We start from the raw sequence: 17,838 nt of genomic DNA, 5'->3' as shown, positions 1-17,838 counted from the left end.
GACGACCTAGCCTTAGGTAAATCTATCTATAAATTCACTATAGACCTCTTCTATTATACCCAAGTTTAGGGAGATAAGACAAACTACTAGCTCTTGACTAGACTCTAGTTAGCAATAACTCCCTTACTCTATAAGCTCTACCCTAAGTTATATAAGATAGATACTATTAACTAGTACCTCCTTTATACCTCTGAAAAATAGGAAGCTCTCTTAGAGGAACTTAGAGCCGAAAAGAGGTCAAGGAAGGTAGCTATATTTAATATTAATAATACCTTAGATAGAACTAGTAGTAATAATAGTAATAATACTAACGAGGAATAAGCTAATTAGTTATATACTAACCCCTAAAAGGGTAGTCAAGGTTAGTAGTACTGGACCGACCATTATAGGAGAAAGGAGGAATAGAAATATAGGTATCTCCTATAAGAGGAGCAATTTTAAAGCTATAACTAGGAGTCTTAACTAAAGGAGCGTAACGACTAAGTTAGAAATAGCTACCTATAGGGCACTAGAGCCTAGGAAAAGGGCAGATATAGCGACTAGAATCCCTGCTTTAGACGGTTCTACTACTATAGCTAGAAGCGTATTAACAAGGATAGTACCTACTATTACTATAACACTATAATAGTATCTAGCGAGGATAAGAAAGCTAAAGCCGAATGTAAGGAGCTTGAAGCCGCTAGCTATCTCCTAATTAGTGACTATAAATCCGAGACTAACGGAGATAGTAGTAATAGAGAGGCGTACTTCCTTAGTACTACTAAAGAAGACTATATCTAGGAAGATAGCAATGTCTATAGGCTTTATAAATAGTTATTTGTAAGCCGAGGAGCGTTATACCACCACCTATATTAGGATTATAAAAAGAAACTATACCTACCTAAACTACCGAAGGAGGACCTTCCCTAGGTAGAGTAGGACTTTGTAGAAGGAGTAGCTATACCATTAGAATTAACTAAGGAACTATAATAATAGGAAACCGTACTCCTCTCCTTTAAACCTAGCCAAGTAGTAGAAGCTAACCTAAGTATAGAAATACCCTTCTACCGGCCAAAGAAGACGTCTTACCTATATATTCTAGTTTAAGCTAACCTAGGAGACTAGACTATAGATATTTACTTTAATATAGGCAGTTTAACTAACCTAGTTAACCAGATATAGATTTCCTAATAGGCAAAGAACCCCTAATAGATCAAGGGCAAGTCCTATACTCTTAAAGGAGTTAATTTAAGGACTACGATTAGTAAGTAGGTCGAGTTTGACTTCTATATCCTAGGAGAGGCCCAGAACACGCCAATTGATAGATATATCTATATTACGGCCGATGTTATCGATAAACTTACTTCGAAGATATTACTAGGTACTAACTTTATAACCGCCTACGGTGTTAAGATTAACTTTGTTAAGGGTATCTATACCTTTAGATCATTAGCTAATATAAAGGTCTATAGGGACATTATAAAAAAGAACCCTAAGCCTATCTCTTGGAAAGTCACTACTACCTAGTATACCATCATGCCTATACACTCTACCTAGCTACTCGAGATATACTTTATTCTACTGCCCGATAACCTCCCGGAGAATAAGTGCTTCTACTTTACCACTAGCTAACAAGGAATCTAGGACGCTATAGTCACCTAGTATACCCTAAGGGTAGTAATTGTCTGAAATAATACTAATACCCCTATAATCATCCGAAAAGGGGACAAGGTTAGCTATCTATTAGAATACTCGGGAGAGGATACCACTATATAGATTAGCGTAATAGATATAAAAGATATATAGGCTAAGGTTTAGGATAGAATTACCAAGTAAGAGCTAAAGAGGAGGTTAGAAGAAGCCTAGTATATATACTACCAGGAAAAAGCCGATAGCGACTAGGAACTTCTACTACCAAATAGGATAAGTTTTTATACCCTATTATATAGTATCAAGAAACCTAATAACATCCTAGCTATCAAAAGCAAGGATAGCATTAATATTGCTAATATAAACCCCGAATTTATACTTAAGGTAAAGGAACTTCTAGATAAATACGACCTTTACCGGGATAGGGGAATCGTACCGATGCCGGAAAACTAGAAGATATAGATTAATCTGGTTGACAGATGGTAAAAGCAAGTCCGTATAGTCAGACCGTACCTAATAGGGCTTAAAGACCACGAAGCCCTTGACAAGCATTATAACTAACTCTAGGTATCTAGAAGATTTACTTTTATAGATAAACCTACCCTAATTATATACCTAGCCTTCATTATATAGAGGAAAGTTTCTAAAAAGCCTAGGGTAGAGGTTAAGAAAAGCCAAAGTATAGTTAACCTACGACTATTAAATATAATTATAGTCTTAGATGTTTATCCCCTACCTAACTAGGATGATATTATAGCCGCTATAGTCGGTAATAAATTCTTTATAGCCTTAGATATATTAGGATTTTTCTACTAGCTCCCTATAGCCAAGGAGTATAACGACCGTATAATCGTTATAAGCCACTATAGCCTAGAAAAATCAAACGTAGTGCTTATAGGTTTCAAGAATATACCAGCCTTTATATAACGCTATATAGATAGACTTTTCCTAAAACACCGCCATTTTGTCAGGGTATATATCGATAACATCATTATCTTTAGTAAAACAAAGGAAGAATACCTTAAATACCTATATACCATTTATAAAATCCTTAACAAGGCTCGTATTTACATTAGGGTACCTAAATCATTCATAGGCTACCTAGCTATAAGGCTCCTTAGGTACGTTATAAATAGCAAAGGCATCGCCAAAACTGATGACCGTATCGCTACCTTTAAGAAGCTAAAGTTCCTAGATATACTCGATAGTCTAGAGCATTACCTCGGAATAGCTAGATAGCTTAGGAAAGGTATTCTATAGTTTGATGTAAAAGTAAGGCTACTTTAGGTACGGAAGATGGTACTAATAGCTATAGTATAGAAAGAAGGAAAGCTTAAGCCTAGGAAAGCTAAAAGAGCCTAGAAAGCGGTTACTTCTATTATTAAGTTTACCCTGACTAAGGAAGAACTCGAATCCTTTAGGTTACTCTAGGAACACTTATATAACTAGGAGTTTCTCTATTACTACTACCTAGAAAAACTACTATTCCTTAAGTTAGATACCTGCTATGATAGCTATAGCGTTATCGCTTTCTAGCTTAAGGGCGACTAGGATAATAAGAAAATCCCTAGAAGGGATATTCCTTTAAGCAAAGTATAGCCTATTCTATTTATATCAAGAGCGACTATTAATGTAGAAAAGCGCTACAGATCTATAGAGGTAGAAATTGCCGTACTTATCTAGGTAATTAGGAAGCTCTAGAAGATAGTATAATCAAATAGGCACCTGGTTAACGTTCTTATTAACTATATACTGACAAAAGGGATTATAAAGTATATGTCCCTAATTATAATAGATCTAGCTAAGGCTAACCTAAAACTAGCAAATATAGCTAATTATCTATTAGGATTTAACCTTAATATCTTTTATATCCCTAGGACGCTAAATATAGTACCTAATACGTTATTAAGGTTACCTACCTAGGAGTAGGATGATCCGAAGGTCAAGAATAGCCTAGTAGATAAGCTTAGAGATATCTAGAGCGATCATTAGGACGCTAATACCTTTATAGCAGATATAATTATTATAGAACCAGTGCTTAGTAACGAATTTAGGGCTAGAATCATTACTAGTTATCCTAAGGACTGGAAGTATAGACCTATCTACCAAGCCCTCTACGAAAACAAGAAAGACTCGGTTAGAAATGACCGTACTAGAGCTAGAAAATATAAATGGCCAAAACTGCCTATAGGACCGTTCGAACTTTCGAACGGGCTGCTTTTCCATATAGATTTTGATTGCATTAGAAGGCTTTACCTACTAGAAAACTATATTAACCAAGTCCTTTAGATAGTTTATAATGATATATACCATTTTAGTGAAAACAAGATAATAAATAAGCTTATAGCTATTCATTTCCATAGGAAGGCCTAGAAAGTTTCAAAGTTTATATAGTATTACAAGGTATATTAGGCTAACTTAACTAACTATAACCTACTACTAGGGGAACTCTAGCCTATTCGTACCTAGCTAGCACCATTCTATATAGTAGCTATAGACTTTATTACCGACTTGCTACTAGCGCTAACCACTAGCACCCTCTGGTCACTCGAAGGCTATACCCTAGTAGATACCCTCTATACCGTAACCTACAAGTTTAGTAAGAAGAAGCTTCTTATAGCTAGCCGCCGGATATATATAGCCAAAGAATAGGTAACGGTTCTTCTAAGAACCTAGATGTTTACTAACTAGGGAATACTAGCCTAAATCATTAGTGATTATAACCCTAAATTTACATCCGACCTATAGAAGGAAATCTTCTTACTACTAGGAACCAAGCTGCTATTTTCTATGGCCTACTACCCTTAGACTAATGGATAGTCTAAACGGACAAACTAAACCGTAGAAATCGCCTTACGGATAAACTTTGCGGTAAATTCTAACCGCTTATAGGTTGAAATCCTACCGGCCTTATAGCATCACCTTAATAATACGCTGGTTACTAGCATTAGGAGGTCCCTAAATGAACTAATATACGGATTTAAACCGTACTTAGTACTAGATATTCTAAGTAAGAAAACCGTCAGAACTAGTAGGTATAAGGCCTTAGAAATCCTATATAAGTAATACTAGGCCGAAGCTAGTAAAATGATTAATCAGGCTATAGTACTAGCCAAACTATAGTATGACTAGAGATATATACCTACTAAATTCGAAGTTAGGGATACCATTTAGCTATAGCTATACAAGGAATACCATTTACCTAGTAAACCTAATAGGAAATAGTTAACCTAGAGAGTAGGACTATTTAATTTCGAGCAAAGGGTAGGAAAACTAGCTTACGAGCTAGATTTTCCCAAATCCTAAAAGGTCTATCCAGTCGTATCCGTTACCTAACTCTACCACGTTAAATAAGGTCCTAATCCGTTCAAAAGAACCATACTACCACTATAGCCAATTCTAGTTAACGGTAAGGAATATTAGCGGATCAAGAAGATTATCGACCACCGTATACGTAGAAAGAAGCGCCTAAGGGTTAAATACCTTGTTTACTAGCTCGGATTTGACATAAAGGACGATTAGTAGCTTCCCTAGAGTGAACTAGAGGCCACTTCTAGCGAATTGATCTAGGAATATATAAATCGCCGTTAGATTTAACTACCACCTAGAAAGAAATGAGGCCGACCCCCGAAGTAGAAGACTTCTAGCTAGGCCTAGGGTATCGTACCTAGCTAGGAAGAAGCTAAATAATACCTAGAGACATATACCTTTAATAGGCTACCCTAAATCTGTTTTGATACTAGAAAACCTATTACTATTCCTTATACTATTATCTTTATTACTACTTTTATTCTAAACTCTATTATTTACTATATATAGGCTACTTTAAACTACGTATCTAGCTTAGTTAGTTACCAAACAAGCTAACTATTTAGTAAACAGGGCTAAACAACCTACCTGTTTGGTATAGTAAGGCTAAACACTAATAGCTTAAGCCTTCTTTCATCCTATCTTTAAAAGCCCTGCCTAAAAACTATAAAAACCCCTAGATTTCCTACTATTTTCTAGTTTTTCGAACCTCTTCAATTTTCTATAATTTCTTTAATAACTACCTTCTTTTCTAATCTTCAAACTCTTTAACGCTAGCCTTTTCTATTAATATAACTATATAGCCATCTCCTATAGCTTACATATTACCATTTCTATTAAAAGGAGGCCTTAGAGAGTATTTTCTTACTACCTTTTGCTTTATTCTATTATATATATAAGAAAACCACTCACTTTCGCGACTTTTACTAAGTTTATCGACCTAGAATAGCTTAGTTCTATCAGTCATAATGGCCAAATCTAGAAGCAAGGCCAGAAAAAGCGATAAACAGGCTACCAAAGGCGCCTAGGACTCTATAGTAGCGGTAACAGCTATAGTAGCAACCCTAGCCACCGGAAATAAGCCTCTAGTTAGCTAGCAAGATACACCCGTATCGTAGTCGGCGATAGTAACCAAAGCAGCTAATACCCTAACCACCGCGTTTATACCTATCAACCGGCGAAAGAGACAGATAGCTATAGAGGCGTCTAACTAGGCGTAGGCCATACCTATGCCCGCACTAGGTATATACTCTAGCCCTATAAGCGAAAACAATACCCTAGCAGATAGCAATATCTAAGATTTCCTTAAGAACTTAGATATAATACTAGAAAGTAGTACAGGCTTTATAGCTAACCTAGGTACCAAGGAGGAATTCTATAATGACCTAGTAATAGGTAGCCCGGTCCGAGTACACCGTAAAGATATAGCTATAGCCTTCGAGGGCGAAGATCCTGATATACTATAGTATAACTTATGGCGTATACCCCCTCGAGTTACCAATGCCCCTTACGGTGTCACCTATGATACCTTTGGCCCTCTATACCTATAGTTTCTAGAGGACGCTATAGTTAAATGGTATTACGATAGTAAGACGGGCGCTATAGCCTAAGTCCCCGGAAGCGTAATTAATATAGTCTATACGAGTAAGAGTAAGTATAAGGTAGTTCGCCTACTAGCCGTATACCACTTCGTCAATAGCTACTAGTTATAGGGAGAGCAAATGACTATAGCTAACTATAAGACCTTCTATAGTGTAGATAAGGACGATGCTACTAAGATTCCCTGTTTAGAGGCCAAATTTGCCTTTGTTAGGATCAAGGGCGAAATGAAGGTAATACTATTTAGTGTTATTATAGGTACCTCTGTTATAGTCGACCTATGTAAAGCTACTAATAGTAACAATGACTATATTACATTAGCGCTATTTTTCGCTAAGTACTATAAGACCTTAAACCTATGGGGAGGATTCTAGCCTTGTACTACTAATAGCAATATAGTATATAAGATAGGGGGCACCTATACGGTTATATATACCTAATATGTTAGTAAAACCGGGTAGGTCCCTATTAATATGATTAAGGTATACTAGTATAAGTAGCTAGCTAACGCCTTCCTTGATATTCCTATAAATAAGGATACTATACCGACCCCTCTATCGTTAATCAAGGTTACTATTACCAAGGTATAGGATATAGTAAATAAGAAGAGGCCTCTAATGCTACTAACTACGTACCGGGTAATTCCGACGCTTAAGCCTACTAACTTCCTATCTTACGAATCGGATATAGCTTAACTAGAGTAGGACTACTAAGAATCTAGCCCTACTAACACTACTACCTAGGATACGACTATATACCTATATACGTATACTAGCTTACCTATAGCTATATTATAGGGTACCAAGTAATGTAACGAAGAGAGTATATTAGTTATTAATAAGACTACGGCTAATACTACTACTAGCCTAATAGCCTAAGCCTTGTTACGGCTAGACTTGACACTCTAACTACCTAAGCTAGTACCTTAGCCTACTATACCTATTAGGTATATATAGCATAGGGTACCTACTAGTAGATTTGCCTATAGGATTAAAAGGGACCCTAAGGACGAAGAAGAGGAGGCCAAATCCTAGGGCAGGCTTAATAAAGCATATATTACTTTCGATAGCCTTGAGGAGGTAGAAAACACCCTTATAGATATAGAGTTCGACCCCTTTACTAGTACTAATATCATTAAGTCAGGCCTATTACATCTATCTATAGCTATAACGATCAGGCCTATCAAGGACTACCTTGCCTATACCTACTAGGAATACTATAGCAATAAGGAAATACTTATCTATACCTATTACTAGATCCGCTATTTCTATTAGAAGGCTAGTAATGACTTATATAGGGCTAATATAGCTATATATAGCCTTAAGAAAAAGCTAGAGAATATATATAAGGCTTACTATACTACTAATATAGTACCTACTAATATACTAGAGCTTAAGGAACTATTAGTAACCTATATTTATATACTAAAGAGAGATAGTAATACCTTAGTTAACGGTTACCTATTTAAACTTAACTACCTTTACTATAGCCTAACTAGTCATTAGGGCCTATACTTAGTACCTATATATATTACTATAGCCTATAGTACCATTAAGGATAACAAGACTAATAAGGACTTCGCTAAACGCTAGTACCTAGCCACTAAGGCTAACCTTCTTAATATAAATTAGGCTATAGTCTAGAGGTAGGATAAAGCTATTAATAACGTTAAAAAGGACCTTAACCAAGTTAAGGAGGAACTTAAGTAACTAAAGGAGGCTTCTACGGTCATAAATAATAACTATATAGCTACCCTTAACTAGAGGAAGGGAGTAGACAAGAAGATACAGTAGCTAGAAGAAACGATCGCCCGGCTTACCAAGTATACTATAGCAATTGCTATACTATAGAAGGCTTCTAGGATCTAGGAGCCTATAGCTTACCTACCTCTACCAGCTACCACTAGATATAGTACTCCCCTAAGCTCGATTACCAGGCCGGTAGCATACCTACCGCCACCTATAGCTACTAGCTAGAAACGCCCGCGCTCGGATACGCCTACATAGGAGAGTCCCTTACGTAAGAGGGCCACTAGTACGGTCTACGGTAACCATACCCCGGTCAGGGATGCCTAGGCTAGGGCTAGAACACTTATACGGCCCCCTTAGGAGCGTCTGTCTATAGTGTCGGCATTCATTACAAACTTAGGAACTACCGGGAAGAAGGACTAAAGGACAGATAGATTTAATAATAGGGAAGATAAATAGGACACTTACTAGGATTATTACTATAGATAAATGATTAATGTATTTACTAAGTTATAACAGGTTATTATATTTTTCTTTTTCGAACCCTAGTACCTATTATAGTATATAGCTATTAGTAGGTTAGATCTAATAGACCTACTAATAGGGATAATAAGCTAGGGGTTATAGATATATATTTAGATAGCATCCCTAAGTGCCTCTGGCACTTGGAAGAATCAACGTATCTTACTACCACTTCTGTAGACCTGTACTAGTAGGTCTAGGAGTGCCGCCCACGGCGCGAATACCGCTGTGGTGTCGTATCTTGTAGCCAGTCCGAGCTGTAGTCATTTGTAGCTATCGAGCTGTAGCAAGTTGCAGAGCAACTGAGGATCTATGACACAGGCACGGGTGAACGGTATAAGAATGGAATCAGCCGCGCATAGGTGGGACGCTGAGTAGTTGGCAACCACCTCTTATGGGTGTGTGGTGACCTTTGTGTTGCCAATTTGGGGGTAATTTGAGGCGTCTGTGAGCATATCAGTGGGAGGTGCAGGGTGTTGGGGACCACGCTCCGATTTAAATGAAGCGATAATTATACATGGGACCCGAGTGGGCCAGACACTCTTCTTACTTCTGATGCTGTTATATCCATTGCGTGTACAAGGCATATTGTATTTTGTCAGGAGCATCCCCTTATACCCATCACTCCCATCTCCAACATGCGCAAACATCCGTTGTACATTCAAGGAACTTAATCTGTATCATCGATGTGCATACCTAGATAATGCATAATCGCGAGATTTCAAGTACTACCTACGTTAGGCACTCTATATTAGCCCGGCCCATTCTTGTACTGCCCAATCATTCGCACAGTCGTACCATGCATGCTGAAGTCGTCTTACTTTTCCGGTGCATCAGCGGGACCATACGGACCTTGACTCTATCGGGATATTCGGTGACTTCTGCACGTAACAGCTAGCCGGGTTAATAAAACTGTGAGGCACTTCAAGAGTGTGCGCTCTCTCGTTGAACCGCGTGGCGGAATGGGCGCTGATCCCGTCAAGTTCTCTGACGGCGGACGGCGACCGACGATAGTCTGTTGGACAGTTGGCTGCGCAATTCAAGAGCACACCAATGGAAAGCTTGTCATGAGCCCTCTGGGCACATATGCAAAGAAGAGCCGTCTCTGTGGAACGGAGGCTTCCGATGTTGCACTGCTTGCTAATTACCATGTCGGCTTCCTACCAAGACCCCTCTAATTATTAGATGGTCTGGAATTCCTTGGCCAGAGATGAGGTTTTAATTAGCCAATATTCTCGCTACCACATCTTTGACCGGCTACCCAATACCTTAAATTTCACAATGACAAGGAAAAAGTGTCAATGACTTTGTGGGTTGTCGGAGCTCTCTGCCAATAAATCAGGGGCTTAATTAGTGGCCTTGTGCCTCTTGTTCCGTGGTGTCGCCCCTCTAGTCACAACAACTCAGGAGAAAAATAGCATGATGCGTTCTGGGAAACAGGAGCTTTGTTGTAAAATACCTTTTGCTCGGGCGAACTGTTTTATATATATATATATATATATCACGTCTTGGCTTAATATTCGGTTCTTTATCTTTTGGCTCCCGTTCAATGTTCCATCATAACGTGTAATTAATTAACAAGCAGTTGATCAATGCCTCCTGGGCTCGACTTCTCCAATGCCGAGCGTCATCAGCGTGACAAATATGCTAACACATGATGAAGACGGTTTAATATTATCGTCAAAGATTCAAGCCCTCCTGTGCCAACACCATAACGGCCCCACTTGGCACGGAGGATAGCAAAGATGGAACTCATCGCCAGCTCATCTATGTCCCCTTCTAACTCGGGGCCTTTGTCCCTAGCGTTTCGGGACTTAAAAAACGGTAATTGTGGCATGATGGAACAAGACTCCCCGTCTGCAAACTAATTAGAGTGGCTGCCACCCCACGGTGCGACGGCATCTGTAGGTGTGCTCTAACCATGCAATGGAGAGGGAGGGTCTAGAACCGTGGACTCGCCGGTCCAGCAACACGTTAGAGGCGCTCGCACTTAAAAAGCCGCTGCTGTCTCATTGACTTTAACCTCTTTCATCCACCTGCTTCTCCTCTCGCCACGCATCCACCATCTCTAATTACCTCACAACAAGCGACCATAAAGCTCGCCACGCTTCTTGCCGCCCTCACCCTCGGGGTGGCCGACGTCGCCTCGGGACACTTACATCTTCCAGCAGCTCAGCATCCGTTCCAGAAAGTTTGACGTGTACGGGCACTTTCGCAAGAACACGAACTACAACTCGCCCGTTACCGACCTGTCGGACACCAACCTGCGCTGCAACGTCGGCGGCGGCTCGGGCGCCAGCACCACCGTGCTCGACGTCAAGGCTGGAGACTCGTTCACCTTCTTCAGCGACGTTGCCGTCTACCACCAGGGGCCCATCTTGCTGTGCGTGGACCGAACCAGTACAGAGAGCATGGATGGACGGGAACCGGACATGCGCTGCTGAACTGGCACACAGGCTGGCTACTTGGCGGTGACTGTGATGACTGTGACTGTGGCTGATGGCTCCGGCAGGTACATGTTCAAAGCTCCCGGCTCAGCCCAGGACTACGACAGGTCCGGTGACTGGTTCAAGATCTATGACTGGGACCCGACGTTCAACGGGGGCCAGGCATCGTGGCTGATGAGGAGTATGTCGCTTTCTTTGTCACCATTCCTCCTTCGTCGACGACTTCAGGGCCTCCTATTTGTGGGCAAGCCGGCATTGGGAGGACTGACGAGTCCGGCCCCAGATTCGTACGAGTAATTACAGCATCCTCAAGTGCATCAGGGACGGCGAATACCTGCTGCGGATTAAGTCCCTGGCCATCCATAACCCAGGTGCCCTTCCGCAGTTCTACATCAGCTGTGCCCAGGTGAATGTGACGGGCGGAGGCACCGTCACCCCGAGCCCGACGGCCAAGATCCCGGGTGCCTTCAAGGCGACCGATCCTGGTTACACCGCCAATGTGAGCTATCATGCGTCGTCATCGTAGACTTCGTCTTTCGAAGCGGTGCTTCGCGAGACTGGTCGCTGACTGAGCACAAACAGATCTTTTACAATTTCCACTCGTATATCGTCCCTGGGCCGGCAGTGTTCAAGTGCTAGTGACGGCGGGTCTCGGATCGCGCGGATGGCTTGCGTGACTCAGATGAGGATGACGACGACTCTTTGGGTAGGTTTTTTTCGAGCCGAGAGGATTCGTGGTCGCTCGCTTAGTGCTTGTCATACATGTATCAGCTGCGTCTCGAGGTCAGCTCGTTTGCGACTCGCAGACTGTCTTCCATACACTTCACCAGTGTTGTGTGCACGCATTCATTTTTTTCTTGATCCTGCCGGGATGTCGGGCCCTTTTGCCGTGCATGTAACAATGCGAAACCATATCCCCGGTCACGCCGAGAAGTGATCGGCGAGACCAGATCTGGGAGCGCCGGTCACTGCCACATTCGGCCCGGAGTGTGCGCGGGGTCCTGCCGGATCGCCAGGTCCAGCGATCGGGGGCCTCGGAAGCATCCATGGTGTCCAGGAGGATGCACGCCGCAATCAGGCAGGGTTCGAGAGTTTTGCGAGCTCTGATTTGGCGCTTCCACAAATACTTCCTTGTCCGCGAGTACATGTGTTGTACATGCACTGGCTCTCCAAGTGAGCAAAGAAGGAGCGGATGCTGCGAGCACGCAGAAGCAGGAACGATGAAGGGAGGAGGCTCAAAACAACGACGAGGACCGTGGTTAAGAAAAGTCAGTGAAACTCAATCAAGTGGCATACCCCGAACGAAGACCGTTCGTTCTTGACTGACGGTATCCACTGGAGAATCAGCAGGTGCCTGAAGCGCAAAGAAAGGAAACTGAAGACTGCACGTAATTATCGGCTCCACATTTGGTAATGTATATGCCTGGACGAAACTGGGTTCAAATGATAGACTGTAAGAACGTATCCGAGGTGTTCGTCGCAAAATGCGCGCCGAGATATGGATTCTAAAACCACCTAGCGAAGAAAGAAAAAAACGGGGCATTGAAAAACATCAGCAAGCTTGTCACTTTCCTTCCTCAGGTTGGTCTCTCTTTCTTAGGCAGCTATCGAGTATCTGTAGTACAATACGAAGGGAAGCGTAGCATTGCGAGTTTTGACAGCTTATCCGGCGGCCTGGGGCTACCAAGCCACGTTGAACGCCTTGCGGACCTTCGAAATTTGGCCACTGCGTATTAAACGGATGAGGTCCGAAGGAGGTATTTAGGTGCTGGTGACACTTTCGAGTATCGAGTAATGAACAGAATTTGATGATTCCAACATCTAAAAGTTTTTGCGCACTTCTACCGTACCGAAACATGATTAACCACGTTCCTGCCATAGGGAAACAGCGCTGCGTTATATTTTTGGCTTTCGCTCAGTTGCACACGGTCATCCGGCGATCGATCCTTCCCCGTGGTCAAAATAGAGTCGAGCCCCGCGACTGTCAAACTCCTTCTTCCCTCTGACCTTTCATTCCACTCTGATGCTCTTGTCTTTTCTTTCCTTTTCTCCTCTCTTCGATCGGGACTTCCTTTTACTCGTTCTAGAACGCCTAATATCTGCATCCAGGATTCCGAAGGACTTTCATCGTTTTCCGGGGAAAAAAAGTTGAGATAAGCATTCTAGAGGTCACTTGTACGTCCAAACTAGGACTTTCTCTTCCCAACATGGCGAGCAACTCGCAGCGATAGATGTCATCCGTACATACGGATTATTGGGTTGTTTGTGCCTGCGCTATAGTTGTACCCAATGTCGATACACTAGGCAGGGGTACTTCTGGGCATCTACCGAGCACCGTCAAACGGCACATGTGACGGCTGGGCCGTCGGACCGCTGCTTACTATACGCAAGTTGATTGGGTATAGGCTGATTGACAGGCAGCATGGGGCCCCAACGAGGTTGAGAGGTCAAAGATAGATGAGGACTGAGGGGTCTGTGGTCAGCAGAACGGCGTTCAGCACGGCCGGGAATTTTATCCAAAGTGGGCGAGATTTTCCGCTTCCAGCGCCAAATGGATTTCTTCTAGAACCGGACAAAGGCGAGCCAAAAACGACTTCCCGTCGAGTTTCTAACCGACAATCACCTCGATTATACACTACTACAAGTATTACGCCAATATGCAGAGGGCGGCTCGCAAGCCCGCAGCAGCTGGGAACAGCCGGGCGTTCCCTGTAGGCAACCACAGTAGGGTACGGAGTATGCAGGGCGGAAACATCGAACTTCAGCTGAAGCTTCCTGTGGCCCACCGCTGTTCCCCCTCGAAGAAGACCGTTGAAGGTCTCGCAATCAAAGTTGCATCCGGGCCGCCGCGGATCCGCCGCACAATCGAAGATTTTCCCTTCGGTCAGTTCCACCGCATTTCCCCTCGAATCACCGGACGCTGTTTGCCTTGTGCATAACCTGTGATGCTTACTGTGATGCGCTGATGCTTTGATACGCGAGATCAGGTCGCTGATTCGTTCTCGGAGAATGCCCCGCGAGAGACCCCCAGGAGTGCGGCCATGGGTGGGGGGTTCAGGGACGGGAGCTTCAAGGGCTGCATGTCGAAATCGGCGCTTGCTTCCGCGTGCCAACTTGCTTCCCCTCGCTTCGCCATGCAGCCCCTGTCCATCAGCTTGGCTCACACCCAGGCGCAAGCCTGGGGGAAGCTCCACCCCACGCCCGAGTCCCCAATTTACACGCTCCCTTTAATATCATAGTATGAACTTCGCGCGGTGGACGACGCCGATCTCATATGTTTATGGATGAGGCTATACTACTCCCGACCTGCAACCCAATCTATCTGGTCCCGATCCCCTCCGTGAGACAAGGCGTGCCAGGCCGTCATTCTTCCGCCGGGATCCATCCTATCGGTGACCATCCGATTTTCCCTTCCCGGAGAGCCGTCCCGTCGACGCATTTGCGAACATGCGGAGTGCAGGCGCGGAGGCCGCGGGGCTCTGCCGTGGCAAACCAGGCACCGATATTTATTCCTGACCTCCGCTCTTAGGGCCGGGAAGGAGAAAGGAAGAGATTACGGGTGCTTGCCTTCCTTGGCCCAGCCTAAGTACGGAACCAGTTTTCTGAACCTTGGCTCCGTTGGGAACAATGAAGCTACTCAGCCGCGTTGGGGCGACCGCCCTAGCGGCGACATTGTGTAAGTGTGGTCCTCACGAGCCTTTTCGTTTTCCCCCCCAGTGAATGCCGAGGAGATGCTAATCGTCCCCCAAGTACTGCAGCAATGTGCGGCCCAGATGACCGAGGGGACCTACACCGATGAGGCTACCGGTATCCAATTCAAGACGTGGACCACCTCCGAGGGCGCCCCTTTCACGTTTGGCTTGACCCTCCCCGCGGACGCGCTGGAAAAGGATGCCACCGAGTACATTGGTCTCCTGGTAGGTTCAGCGCGGCGCCGCAAACCGGGGCTTCCGGCTCACCTCTCTCGCAGCGTTGCCAAATCACCGATCCCGCCTCGCCCAGCTGGTGCGGTATCTCCCACGGCCAGTCCGGCCAGATGACGCAGGCGCTGCTGCTGGTCGCCTGGGCCAGCGAGGACACCGTCTACACGTCGTTCCGCTACGCCACCGGCTACACGCTCCCCGGCCTCTACACGGGCGACGCCAAGCTGACCCAGATCTCCTCCTCGGTCAGCGAGGACAGCTTCGAGGTGCTGTTCCGCTGCGAAAACTGCTTCTCCTGGGACCAGGACGGCACCAAGGGCAACGTCTCGACCAGCAACGGCAACCTGGTCCTCGGCCGCGCCGCCGCGAAGGATGGTGTGACGGGCCCCACGTGCCCGGACACGGCCGAGTTCGGTTTCCATGATAACGGTTTCGGACAGTGGGGTGCGGTGCTTGAGGGTGCTACTTCGGACTCGTACGAGGAGTGGGCTAAGCTGGCCACGACCACGCCCGAGACCACCTGCGATGGGTAAGTGTGCTCTTTTTCCTCTATCCGGGAAAGCGTACAGTTGCTGACTCATGTCAGCACCGGCCCCGGCGACAAGGAGTGCATTCCGGCTCCCGAGGACACGTATGATTACATCGTTGTCGGTGCCGGGGCCGGCGGTATCACCGTCGCCGACAAGCTCAGCGAGGCCGGCCACAAGGTCCTTCTCATCGAGAAGGGACCCCCTTCGACCGGCCTGTGGTACGGGACCATGAAGCCCGAGTGGCTCGAGGGCACCGACCTTACCCGCTTCGACGTTCCCGGCCTGTGCAACCAGATCTGGGTCGACTCTGCCGGGATCGCCTGCACCGATACCGACCAGATGGCGGGCTGCGTTCTCGGCGGTGGCACCGCTGTCAACGCTGGTTTGTGGTGGAAGGTAAGGTTTCTTGTCAGAAGAAACCGAGTCTATGTGCCCAGATATTATTATTATATCGGAACCCAGGACAAGCAGCGCTAACATTACATCGCAGCCCAACCCCGCTGACTGGGACGAGAACTTCCCCGAAGGGTGGAAGTCGAGCGATCTCGCGGATGCGACCGAGCGTGTCTTCAAGCGCATCCCCGGCACGTCGCACCCGTCGCAGGACGGCAAGCTGTACCGCCAGGAGGGCTTCGAGGTCATCAGCAAGGGCCTGGCCAACGCCGGCTGGAAGGAAATCAGCGCCAACGAGGCGCCCGGCGAGAAGAACCACACCTATGCGCACAGCGAGTTCATGTTCTCGGGCGGTGAGCGTGGCGGCCCCCTGGCGACGTACCTTGCCTCGGCTGCCGAGCGCAGCAACTTCAACCTGTGGCTCAACACTGCCGTCCGGAGGGCCGTCCGCAGCGGCAGCAAGGTCACCGGCGTCGAGCTCGAGTGCCTCACGGACGGTGGCTTCAGCGGGACCGTCAACCTGAACGAGGGCGGTGGTGTCATCTTCTCGGCCGGCGCTTTCGGCTCGGCCAAGCTGCTCCTTCGCAGTAAGTTTTTTTTTTTTTTTTTTTTTTTTTTTTTTTGCCCGCGGCTACTTCGCTCTCTCTCTCTCTCTCTCTCCCCCTCTTCTTTCCCTGTGCGACCGCATGAACTGACCCGATTTCTCTAGGCGGTATCGGTCCCGAGGACCAGCTCGAGATTGTGGCGAGCTCCAAGGACGGCGAGACCTTCACTCCCAAGGACGAGTGGATCAACCTCCCCGTCGGCCACAACCTGATCGACCATCTCAACACTGACCTCATTATCACGCACCCGGATGTCGTTTTCTATGACTTCTACGCGGCCTGGGACGAGCCCATCACCGAGGATAAGCAGGCCTACCTGAACTCGCGGTCCGGCATTCTCGCCCAGGCGGCGCCCAATATCGGCCCTATGGTAAGCCTTCTGACGGCCGCGCTGAGATTCTTGGGGTCGTTGTTCTTCCGGGATAGAAATGGGACTGACCGTGTTGCACACAGATGTGGGATCAAGTCACGCCGTCCGACGGCATCACCCGCCAGTTCCAGTGGACATGCCGTGTTGAGGGCGACAGCTCCAAGACCAACTCGACCCGTAAGAACCATTTCCCCCGCCCCCACACCCCACACCCCTTTCTTGTTTCCTATCAAGCTGGACGTGGCTTTGTTTTTGTACTGACTGTCCTTCCTTCCTCTCCCAGACGCCATGACCCTCAGCCAGTACCTCGGCCGTGGCGTCGTCTCGCGCGGCCGGATGGGCATCACCTCCGGGCTGAGCACGACGGTGGCCGAGCACCCGTACCTGCACAACGACGGCGACCTGGAGGCGGTCATCCAGGGGATCCAGAATGTGGTGGACGCGCTCAGCCAGGTGGCCGAGCTCGAGTGGGTGCTCCCGCCGCCCAACGGGACGGTGGCCGACTACGTCAACAGCCTGATCGTCTCGCCGGCCAACCGCCGGGCCAACCACTGGATGGGCACGGCCAAGCTGGGCACCGACGACGGCCGCTCGGGCGGCACCTCGGTCGTCGACCTCGACACCAAGGTGTACGGCACCGACAACCTGTTCGTCGTCGACGCGTCCGTCTTCCCCGGCATGTCGACGGGCAACCCGTCGGCCATGATCGTCATCGTGGCCGAGCAGGCGGCGCAGCGCATCCTGGCCCTGCGGTCTTAGAGGT

At 46.2% G+C, this 17,838-nt stretch overlaps 2 protein-coding genes across 2 annotated transcripts; both read left to right on the top strand.

Moving 5' to 3' along the window:
• Positions 1–10,728: 10,728 nt before the first annotated feature.
• Positions 10,729–11,893, top strand: P884DRAFT_276876 (glycoside hydrolase family 61 protein; the record flags this gene model as incomplete). Its single annotated transcript, XM_069443007.1, has 6 exons — positions 10,729–10,746; positions 10,906–10,947; positions 10,979–11,190; positions 11,320–11,435; positions 11,527–11,684; positions 11,837–11,893. The coding sequence occupies 6 exons, from the start codon at positions 10,729–10,731 to the stop codon at positions 11,891–11,893; spliced, it is 603 nt and encodes a 200-aa protein (XP_069298498.1).
• A 2,988-nt stretch (positions 11,894–14,881) lies between these two features.
• P884DRAFT_298959 (cellobiose dehydrogenase) lies at positions 14,882–17,834 on the top strand (the record flags this gene model as incomplete). The annotated part of the gene is made up of 8 exons (XM_069444659.1): positions 14,882–14,930; positions 15,005–15,171; positions 15,225–15,706; positions 15,764–16,103; positions 16,198–16,687; positions 16,810–17,075; positions 17,159–17,252; positions 17,359–17,834. The coding sequence occupies 8 exons, from the start codon at positions 14,882–14,884 to the stop codon at positions 17,832–17,834; spliced, it is 2,364 nt and encodes a 787-aa protein (XP_069298497.1).
• Between the last annotated feature and the right edge of the window lie 4 nt (positions 17,835–17,838).

The sequence above is a fragment of the Thermothelomyces heterothallicus genome (assembly GCF_042370625.1).
Source record: "Thermothelomyces heterothallicus CBS 202.75 unplaced genomic scaffold P884_scaffold_8, whole genome shotgun sequence".
Taxonomy (NCBI): domain Eukaryota; kingdom Fungi; phylum Ascomycota; class Sordariomycetes; order Sordariales; family Chaetomiaceae; genus Thermothelomyces; species Thermothelomyces heterothallicus.
The sequence above is the reverse complement of the archived record's forward strand: the minus strand, read 5'-3'. Positions and strand labels throughout refer to the sequence as shown.